Here is an 11,721-nt window from a genome sequence, read left to right as displayed (position 1 = left end):
ACTCTTCAGGGAAATCAAAGGAAGCTGGTGTCAGTACAAACTGTACCTCCACCAGGTTTCAGGTGTCCAAACTGTCGAGCATAATTGCCCATTACAGTTAAACTTCCAAACTTCCAGTGAACTCTTCCAATGACATTCTGGTTTTTGTTGATTTTATATCCCCACCCACTGTCAACACAATCTGATAAAGAGAATTTTCTTTGTGATTTATAATAAATAAGGTTGTAAGATAACTAGGCAGTTTTTTCTATTAAATAGTGCACTATTGAAAGCACCCCACTTCCCCTCCATACAGAACGAAGTACACTGCTTATTCATTCTGTTCATTTTCTTCTGCATCAGCACCTATTCTGATACTTCTTTTTTTCTTTTTTTTAAAAACTTCATAGATTTATAAATCTCATTGGATGAGGGTCAGGACCTGCTACTAGCAGATTGTATTTTTATATTCTCAAGCTGGCTGTACTTGGGACAACAGAGTTCTGACCTATGTCAAGATATGGCAGTAGTTAAAACTAAATAGGAAATAATCAAGGACACTGCTGCTAGAACAAAAAGTCCCTAGATTCTTGGCATAAATTTAAACCTTATAACAGCCTATTAAGACCTGATAACAATGTTCGTGTGCACTTATATGAGCTGCTTACATGTGGAGCTGCTGTTATAAGAGGAAGGCATTAACAATATGAGTAGACTATACAAATAGTAGAACAACAAAGGAAAATTTGAGGTCATCAGCTTCTACAATTATGAGCTCATGTAGGTATATGGAGACAGACGTGCAATATTAAACACTGTTTTGAACGCTGTTTAAAGACATACTGCATTGCTCAGGGATAGATTTATAATTAGAACAGAAATTTGGATTAAATCTTGTTATCCTCAAAAGATAAAAAGGAGAAAATATTCGATTTTCAAATTTTAACTCTCTCTATATATATGAACTTTCTCTCTCTCTGTGAATATATATGTATATAGAGTTTATATATATATTCTTACATAGAGTGTGCATATATACATATATATAATCTTACAAAGTCCATATCAACCACCTTTTGCATGTCGCATCTTTTTCAAAACACATAAAATTTAAGCACAGAGTTCATATCTCCAAAACTGGTTCTCCCTGCATTTAAAAGCCATTTTTTTTCATTACTATTGTTATTATTTTTATTAATCTCAGGAAATTAAAGAGACTGAAAATGCATAGGGTTTTACATTTGAATTCACTGGAAGAATGAATCCCAGTAAGAAGTTTTTTCTGGTGCAGTGCTTTTAAAATTAAGCTCTAGAACATTTGTACTCTAACATCATAAACAGATTTTACCATTTTTTATTACATTAAACATTATTCTATATGACACTGAACAAACTCTCAACCACGGATGTGAGACAAAACCTATGGAAAAAGAAATTACAGCATAATGGAAATGATGGTTGGGAGTCATACCAGCCTGAGCTGTTAGCTCATCCCAACAGAAAGGCCAAACTGAGCTGATTTGGTCAGTGCTCCAATTCGGGATCTCTGAGGAAACCTCCAAGATTGCTGGAGGAAGTGGTGGTGGTAGCATTGTAGGTGGTACTCTCTGTTCTTGAGTCATCATTGGGTCAATAATCTGTGTGATGGGAGCCAGCAGGATTTCGTGGAAGAGTTGTGGGCAAGATGTGAAACCATGGTCCTGAGTATCAGAGATTATTTCAAGACCACCATGGACTTTGTGTGAGGGGTAGAACTGGTAAGCCTGGGGTACTGATCACATTTCAGTATCAGTCTTTCTTATTCAAAATTATTTCAGCATTTGCTCCTCTTTGGGGCAGCAAAATAAAAGCGGTAATGTAAGGCCAGGATGCTGGAGTGCTGAAAAAAGTTCAAATCCCACTGAAATAGACTTTTACTCTAAATCCTGTCATTACCTTGAATGAGATTTGGATCACATCTAGAGCCCTTAGTGTAAAAGGACTGTGACAGGGCTAATGTATTTTGAAGGAGCTCCTCTCTTTTCATGCCTTTCCCATTTGAGCAATCCTGCCTTTACCTTTCAGCCATAATCACCAGGCATTACTCAGATATGCTGTCAGGCCCTGTTGTGCTCCCAGAGCAGCTCAACTCCAGATTATTTTCCTCCCCAACCCCACTATGGTGTAGTGACACTATGACATTATATTGTCCCCAGAAACGACATGAATCTGATTTATAACTGGTGGTAAAACTTTATTATTCAAGTTTAGATGTAACAGACATCTTTGCTGCCTGAAGATTGTTTGCATAAGAAATACACCAAGAACATGTTTGTGAGTAGAAATGAACATGCACTATGAAACTCAAAAAACAAAACAAAACAAAAAACCCAAAACAAAACAAACCAAAAAACACATCCATGTGTTGTAAGGACAAAACATTAAGAGCCAGCATTCTAGAGTCAAATCAGGGCTACAAGTTTAATGATAGTTTTTAGCAACATGAAGTAATTTTTTATGAAGTCCTTTTTTTTTTTTTTCCTTTTCCTGCTGGTGAATTTTCTATAAGCTAAATTTACAATGGCATTTTGAGATGTTTCCTTTTCTCCTGTTCTCCTACACTGAGCTCAGAGGCCAAAATGATAGGAATGAAAAACTGTGTAGCTGTTACAGTGTTTTTACTTTACTAAGTGTAATTTTGCTTTGCTAGTAAAGGAATTTTACTTTGCTAAGTGTAACAAAAAATCAAATGAAACGGGTATTTATCTGTCGGGTGGCTATTAAATTACTGTCTGTTATCCTCTTAAAAAGAGGTAAATTGGGGTGTTTGTGATTACTATATAGGTAGCACTTCACCAGCTGCCAGCATTCCAGAGCTGGCTCAATGAAATGAAATTATGAGGAAGAGGATACAGAGGGATCCTATTCTGAGGTGAGAAAATAATGTAATTTTACTTGGCCCATCTTAACTTTAGAGAAAAGTTTAGAAGGGATTTCTCATTTTTGGGATACGTTGACAAACTGCTCACTGTTCTTTGCCAAGCATAACTGTCTCCACAGAAGCAGAAAGAAATATATCTACCCTTCTGGCTGCACAGAAGCAAACTTCTAATCTCCTTGGCTTTTCCTGACCAGTATTAGGAATTAGCATGTTAAGTCAGCCAAGAAAAATCAATACAGGAGCAAAAATGGGAATATATTTAGACATCCTGGGTAAAAAGCAGATGGTAGACAACAACCTTAGCACATAAAGCAAGTAGTTATGACTACAAAACAACACTGTCCAGTCCAAGGATGGACCTAAAAATCTGTCCCATGGTTGCCAAATCAATTCTTCCCATTGCACAACCACTATGTTTCAGCACTGTATGCAATTAGGATCAGTCACTTGTCCTGCTGCCCCTCTAACTGCAAAAATAATCTCTTGCTCACAGGATGCCTCAATCTGTTGAGATGTCTCTATTTTCTCTCTCTTTAAAACTGTCAAAATGTGCAACAGTAGCTTTCATAGGCAAACCCAAGATATGAGTATCCAGTGTCCCTCCTCCTTTTTGGAAGGTCCATAAATTAAGAGAGGAGTTTCATCAGTGGCAATTAGGTGCAAAACCTCTTTTGGAAAGTGTAGCATCTGAACACAAACTGTGCTCTGGAACATATTCATCCCCCCAGCATTAACTGAGGGGGCAGCAGCCATGAAAAGATAGCTTAGAGACAGTCCAGTTTGCAGAAGATGCCACGTGATGGTTCCATCTACAGAGAGGGTTAATGGAAACATTGTGCCTGTTCTGCAGTCTGGTTAGTGGCAGGCACCACAAATCCTCTAGTTTTGAAACAACTACTTATTTTGTGGTCCAATTTGAATTGATATGTTTTAAGATCTTAAACTACCATCCTTTAGTAAGAGAAGTGCATCAGCTTGAAGACACTGACAAATTGAGAACAAAGACTGATTCCTTGTAAGTTCAAATTTTAGTGCTGTAAGTTGACTGAAATGCAGTGGGTGCAGCAATTATTTCTGTGTGTTTACATTGGTTTCAATCTGAAAATTATTAAATAAGATTATTTGTTTCCAATGTCAGGATTTTTCTTTTTATTAGTATCCATTGTGAGGGGGTCTGGAAGAGGGATGGAGTCACTTCTCTTTTGTTAAGAAACAAAACTGTGCTCCCCCCACCCCAATCAAAGAGAACAGGCTATGGCAAAATCCCATTTCTTACAAAGCAGAAATCTTAGAACATCTCAATATGTCATGGCAAGAACAATGAACTTTTTTCAAATTTTATTTGCGTCATCTAGGTATGCAATATTAACATTCAAAAACCTGTCTTGTTCTTTGCACTCATAAGATTTCATTTCTCCTCAACCCCAAACCCTGATATGTGTATTTCCTGTTATTGGCCTCTGCTTCTGAGTTTAGCAAGAAGTGTTATGAAGTACAGGGTAGTGCTCAAGTCTTTCAATGCACATGTCCCCCTAAAATATTTTGCCATGAAGATGCAGCTTCTATCAATGAAGAAGCCAGAGGAATCGGTAGGTCTTAGATGAAGTAAATCAAACCAGTAACAACTGAAAACCGGCAGGCAGCTACCTCTGAAGCCGATAAAAATCACTGCTTAATGAGTCTAACATCTTGGAAAAGCTGAAAAGGACACACTGGACCCTGACGTAACGAAACGAGGGTAATCTATTTCAGTCCCCACAGAAAAAGAAGAAACAAAAAATACCCAACAAAAATAAATCCACAAAAACCAAGTCAGAACTTATTATTGGAGAACAATAGTAAAAACATAACCAGACTTCGTCTGGCACTGGTATCAAGCTGGAGATTCATCTAAAAAATAGAAGAAGAAGAATGTGGCCCAATATCCTTTGCTAACCTAGAATACTATTGAAGGGTTACAGAACTCAACTGTGAACAGATTGAGTGGGACTTTCCATATGCTGCTCACCAGAAAGAAGCAATGGGCGGAGCAGGAAGGAATGCAGCCTAATGATGAACAACAGCCTGCCTGTGCCTAACAAATCAGAGAAACTGTGCAATAACGTTTCACCTCTGTGAAAATATAACACCTAAATACTGCCAAGGTCAGCAAGACCTTTGGCGATCAACTGTGTAAGTGCTTCTCATGCTTGGTGATGTTTGTTGCCAGCTACTTTAGGCACATAATTTCTCAAAAGACTATCAAAGTGCTGAATATTTAGGCCAGTTCCCCCCGGTTTTCCTTTTGCCAACCCCTATAAGACATTTCCTATCACCTCTCCTTTCATCTTCCACCTCCCTGTTTAATCTGGTTAAGTATCTTATAAGTGCACCAAATTCTAGAAGGGAGAGTGGTGAGATTCAGGTAAGTTAAATACAAGAACTTTTTTTTTTTTTTATGATGCTTTAGTTTCAATTACATGAAAATCTGAGAAAGGCGGCATGTAAGTGAGATCAGAATAGGACCCTTTACATATAATCTCAAGTAAGGACTTAGTCCAGAGATATTTTTATAGAACATTTTAAAAAATAAAATGCATGAATGGAGAAATAAAAGACAACATAATATCAGAAAGACATTTTAAACTTCATTCGCTGCAACATTCATGAACCAGTTGAGCTACACCTGCCATCCAACCATAAGGAACTAAGACCCTGCACTGCGAAAAAGAAACAAACCCAAACAAAACAAAAAGCAACCGCGTAATATTGTAAAAATGGAGTGCAATGCTACTACAGAATGCAATAAAATATCAGTGCTGCATCGTCAAACAGCACTTATCAAAATAATTTCTGAAATGTTTCTTCTGAAACACAGACAAAGCAATAAAAAGAGGATATATGTTTATCATTTTAAGCATAACAATGTGAGTTAAGAGCTTAAGAATACAAAAGTACTTGGAATGAATAGTGCTACCCTTTTTTTTCCTAAGTAGGCATAAAAATATTTTCATTTCCTTCTTGTTTTTTCATACCATTAATATCAACAAATTTCATTCATTTCATGTTATCGTTTACAACTTTAATGCACACACACAGAAAAAAAGATACCTACTGCAATAGAAATAGTTGCTTCATTACCTTGTTTGCTACATTTGCAAATGTAAACAGCGAGGCAGAGCCAGAACTGACTCTAATGCATGATGGAATATCTTTGTTGCATACGTACACTGTAGAAAATAATTATTCAATATGTCAGGCACCATTATTTGAAATGTAATACATTAATATTTACTAGAAAAATAAGGTTTTTTTCTATTTGTTCTCCCAACTTCTTTAATGAAATAAGTTAATCTGACAGTGCATCCAGTAGCTTGTAATATCTTCTACATCCCTGTGGCAAAATAATAAACTACTGGTTGGGACACTATAATGAAAATGATTAAAGTCAGTTCTTGTACACCCTTGTAGCAAGCATGGAGGCTCGTCTAACAGCACCTTTAACCAATTATTTAATATTTAGTTATTTAGCCCTATTTCCCTGAGCAGTTATGCTGAGGAGCTTTCCCTTCATGGATAGTTTTTAAAAAGCTTTAAGTATTAAAAAGTACTATGAAGACATTTAATGCTACTTAGCAAAAGCTGGTATAAGTCTACTGAAGGGATTGACTGGTATGTATAGCAATGTTAAGCGTGTGGAGAAATAACCTTAGACTTTAAGGTTTAGAAATGTAATATATTAAAAATATATTAAAATAAAATACAGCAGGTTACCTCGTTCTATGCAAATTAAACCCGGAGTGTGGCTTCTGTATTAGACTTCACTTGCACAAAATGGTTTTCCTAGACTAAAGTGTGCCAGAAAGAATGTAGTGATAAAATGGTAGCTAAAAATCAGCTGAGTCTGAGAAACACCTAGATGACATTGCTGCCAAAGCTCTGAGGACAAGGTGATCATAAGGCATGTTGTAGGGCAGAAATTCACCCAAATTAAAGAAAATGACCTTTTAACATCTGTATATTTAACATGTCTAGTTCTTATATACAATGTGCATATGTTCAGTATACCCTTGCAGCAGTATATACATATACACATCTTTGCACTCTTGCCAGTTATGTCTCTTACACAACAGCAATTAATTGTCCAGTAAAATTTTCTCAAGATTATTCGCCATGATTCACTGCATTCTGGCTAGCTTTGGTGGGCCGTGTCCCATAGGATTATCTTCCTCCCCTCTGGCCACCATCCAACTGTTCTTTTTTCTTGGTAACCCACTCAATAAAAAGGAAAAAAAAAAAAAAAAAAAAAAAAAGGAAAAAATAAAGAAGAAAATGAAAAAAAAAAGAAAATAACAAGGGATTTAATATTGGATAAGGCATGCTCTCTATATGAAGTGCTTTATAGGTCTTCACAAGACATTACAAGCTATTGAATTCCCATCAAGGAAACCTATTTCTGTTTAATTGTGCTAAGTGCTAAGGTTTACTCTTTAGGTTTTCCATTCTTTTCAGCTTGTGCATTGTTCCTGTGTAGGCCCCTCTGGATGTGAGTTGTGAAGTCATACTTGTCCGTGCAAAGATGCTGGCATATGCTGCACTGGAAAGGTCCACTGTCACCATGGCAACTCATATGCAAAGCATACATCACTTCATCCAGAAAGACAATGCCACAGTGCACACACTTGGTAGAAAGTTCATCTTGAGTACTTCTATCAACTTTCTCTGTTTTTACTACATTCAAGGGACCTTCATTTTTTACATTTGGTGGTGCCTTACTCTTTTCCTTGGAGGCACCATTTGCAGTTGGCCCAGGTCTGGAATGCTTTATCGCCAAATCTAGAGGAATGTCATTGTCTGATCCGACAGCTGAAAAATGAGGAGGCAGATTAAAGGTGGGATAAGGCACATAGTTTTGGCAAGGATTTGGTAGGCCAGGCACATGACTCAAGTAGTGTGGATTCCCAGGAACAGACAGCTTATATTTACTCCAGAATCTCAGCCAGTCAGCTTCACTCTGAAAGTCATTGTGTACAAATGGAAGTCCAAAAAGTGGGTACTGGTATTTTTCAATAGGGCTTCCAGGTGGTGAATAGTTTGGATGTTTCGCAGGTCTCATGTATTTTTCTATCGGGCTGCCTCTCTCTGAGCTTCCTTTCCCTTCTGATATCGATGAACTGTTTCCTGGGTCTCCAGTACTTTCCTGAGGACTTTTTATCTGAATGTGCAAAGGTTGCATCCTTTTGTGAATATCCAGAGTTTGGCTGACCAATATTGGCTGCTGAGCAGAATGGCTTTTAGTCAATGAACCTGGGGCCTCATATTTACTGAGGCTGGGAAGCTGAATTTCTCTCTGATGACCTTCAGGTAAATGATCCTCTGACCTCCTCTCTAAGGGGCTTCCATTGACTTGCTCCTCACTGCTACCCCTCTGCTGTTTGTTTAGCTGCTCAGCCTGAAGTGCCTCCGGGTTAAGGCGCTTTCTTGTTCGTCTCCTAATGATCTGCTCACCATTGTTCTGTTTAATGATGTTTAAAGGTCTGGGAGTCTGCATGGAACACACACATAATGAACAAAAGGAAAAAAGAAAGACACATTAAACAAATCTGCAAGATTATGCTCATGCAAATTTATCTTTTCTTTTCTGAAGAGCTATATTACAAGAGTCTTATGGGAATGACCAAATTTCAAGCCCAATGCTGGTCCATGGTCCCTCATGCTAAAAGTAAACTAGGAAATGGTTTGTTTTATCAACCTAAGTCAACTGTCATAGACATACTATACCTGTTTACTTAAAAAAGGCAAGAAGTATCCAAGCTGTCAAACCATTTATTACTTCTTATTCCTAAAAAATTCTGGGGGAGATGTGTTGAAAGTGGGTGCTGAGAGCTGGGGATGAGGTGGGAGATGCAAGGCCCTGTGCACTGGCGTTTATTCAGTGCAGCATGTCACCAAAGCTGGTATCGGGCAGGGGTTTGCACAGATCCCACTGTGACAAGAACTGAGCAACACTTACCTTGATACTCACTCTGTTTCGACATGGGTAAAAAGCACAAGCAAACACAGGGCTTGCTGACCACCATTGCTGTCACCTAGCAAAAGGGCTGCAAGTCCACTGTGGTGGTGAGTGGGATGATGGTGGCTGGAAAGAGACTAAGAAAGATGGAGAAGAAAGCCCAGAAAAACTTCTCCTATGCACCAAAAGGTCTACCTGTACTTTAGCACCAACTCCCTACTGTATTTCTTTCTAAGTGTTACTGATGTTGTTCTACTAAGTCATGAGGGAGAGCAGGCATTCCCTGAAGGCAGGGAAAAAGGGATCTGTAAAGAAATAAGCATCTTAAAAGAGGCAGAAGCAAGAACCAAGTGAAGACTTCTGTTTCCTTTTGCTACTACCCCACACCAGCTCATGTTAGGTGGCTTCTTTAAAGAAGAACTGAAAATAACTTTGTGTTAAGAACAAAAATATCTTTTCATGAAGAACAAAAAAAACAGTACAAGGAAGAACAAGGAAAGGTCACTTTAACAGGAAAGCAATGGTACCTGAGTGAAAAATGGTGCTGTACCACCAGTATGTGTTGCTCCACTGGGCAGATGTTAGAGCAACAGAAACTACCTAAAAGACATTCAGTTTGGTGTGCTAGCAGTTGACATTTGTCTTATCCAAATGCACACATAATCCTACTTTGGTTGGTGGCCAGAAAAGTGCCCCTTACTTTATTCTACTTTTATGTTTATCTAGAAATTTTAAAACTGTTTTAAAAAGCAGATTTAATTTTGGCTTACAGTCAATATCCAAAGTAATTTTTGCCTTGAATGTAACTAAATTTTTATATATTCATAACTTCAAACTAGTATAAAAACATCCAGAGCTGGAAAAGCACACATTCTATTATTTGTAGAGACCAAGTTTCTTTCTTGACTTGCCATCTTCCTCTCCTCTTTCACCTATTTATTTCACTGCAGCTGGCTTATTCTTAATGGTTAACTAAGTTTTAGACAGCGCAGCTATTTTTTAAGACTTTACTTTCTATTAAATAGACACTTTTATTTAGATTTTTAATAAGAGAAATTTAAACTTGACAGAAAAACAGCACCTCAACCAGCCTGCTCACATAGATCAAAGCTGAGACAAAATGATGTTAGAAAAAATTAGAATATTTTCCATGTAAATTCTATTCAGATAAAGTTTATAGTTTGCAGAATCAATAGCCAATTAATATGCATATACATTTACTCTTTATTACAACTTCAGTGTGATTTCCTTACCTTTTTATGACAATTGTAACACAATCACACTGAGATGCTGTGTGAGATGTTACATATTGTTGTTACTCTTATTAAGCTTTTATTTTTACACTACAGACCATTTTCATATGGCCTCCATATAACCCTTCAGTATTTCGGAAATACTTTTAGTCTTACTCTTCACGCTACAGGTATGAAGTCTGATTACCAAAGTAGTTAAAAGAAACATCTTCCTACCTTTGATTAGGGACCCTCACACAATTATTTGCAGCTCTGGCTCTTCAAAGTTACATGCCATGAGGAGTTAAAGGCTGAAGGTCCAACTTTCAAATTCTTCAGCATGCAAATGACTGTACTGATCTGATTCAACTAGTCTTTAGATGATTAAAATGCACTATTATGTGGTGAAAGTTATTAATTTTCCTTATTCATAGTAACAAGGTGTAGATAGAAATATTCTGTATTTGGTTGCAACCAAAGCAGATAGAAGAGTTTAAACTCACTTGCTTTTCAGCGGGGCATTACATTTAGAATACAGTGGAAACATTGCCAGAACTTTACTTTTAAAATGGTCTATGTCAGATCCTTAATTATATGTTGTACATAATAAATTAAGGATGATCACAAGTATTTTTTGCCATCTCCGTATCAACCAGCAATCTCCCTACTCCAAATACATGAGTAAATTAAAAAAAAAAATCAAAAAATTCAACAAACAGTTTATTAAATTATTGTGATTAGACTTTCTAGATACCATGGGAAATTGGAGTGACCTCTCCACTAGACAATGAAGCAGTCCAAGGATGTGGCCAAGGAATCAGTATGGAACAAAATCTAGTGTTCCATGACCAAGTTAGAACTATTATAAAAATGAGGAACAGCATCACCATGATAATGGTCAAATTCATGATTCTGGGGAGAAAGCAAATATGAATATAATGTATATATTTACAGTGAGCTGCATTTTTTTCACTAAAACTATTGTAATAATAGAATGTTGGATTATTATTACACATTTCTTAACACAGTTGTTTGGATTAAAGGATAGAAATGTGAAAAATGTGGGAAATTTAATGTAAATTACCCCTAGATAGATGGACCATTTTTGAAAACATATTGAAAAATTATTCAAGGGTATCACAGAAATAGAAATGTGACTTTTAGCAGAAATCACCACCATGTTAACGTTTGTCAGTCACTACCACCTAGTAGTATCTGACAGACCATAAATTTTTCTTCTTGTTAAATACAAGTGAAAAATGGACCTTAGGCTTGAGTTAATGAGGATGGTAGTTCTAGATAGTAATAATCCAATCAAAAGGGAGCTAAGAAACGTGCAAAGTTACTATAGGTGATTTTTACTCAGTAGCGTAGCAAAATTTAGTTGAACAGTGTCTTTTAGAAGAGAATTGTATTCCCTTGAATTTTTATAGTTTTGGACATTTACCTAATAACTGCATCATCCTAGACCCCTTAATTCAGAAACATATATGACAAATACTTCAGACAAATTTTTTATGAACAGACAGGCAGACAGATAAAAGAAACTTTTGTCTTTCTGGTGTCAGCCTAAGGAGTGTCCCTTTGCACGGACTGTC

General features: G+C 36.9%; 1 protein-coding gene across 7 annotated transcripts in view; it reads right to left on the bottom strand.

Annotated features, from left to right (window-relative positions):
- Window positions 1-2,191: 2,191 nt before the first annotated feature.
- The window catches only part of TRPS1 (transcriptional repressor GATA binding 1), a 212,913-nt gene continuing 203,383 nt past the window's right edge, over window positions 2,192-11,721 (bottom strand). For all 7 annotated transcript variants that reach the window (XM_032692150.1, XM_032692121.1, XM_032692158.1 and 4 more), the window contains one exon: window positions 2,192-8,423. In XM_032692150.1, the coding sequence (XP_032548041.1) occupies window positions 7,362-8,423 (1,062 nt within the window). In that variant the 3' untranslated portion in view covers window positions 2,192-7,361. The remainder of the gene's footprint in view (window positions 8,424-11,721) is intronic.

This window comes from Chiroxiphia lanceolata, chromosome 1, assembly GCF_009829145.1.
Source record: "Chiroxiphia lanceolata isolate bChiLan1 chromosome 1, bChiLan1.pri, whole genome shotgun sequence".
NCBI classification, from domain to species: Eukaryota; Metazoa; Chordata; class Aves; order Passeriformes; family Pipridae; genus Chiroxiphia; species Chiroxiphia lanceolata.
This window is presented reverse-complemented; position numbering and strand designations above follow the sequence as displayed.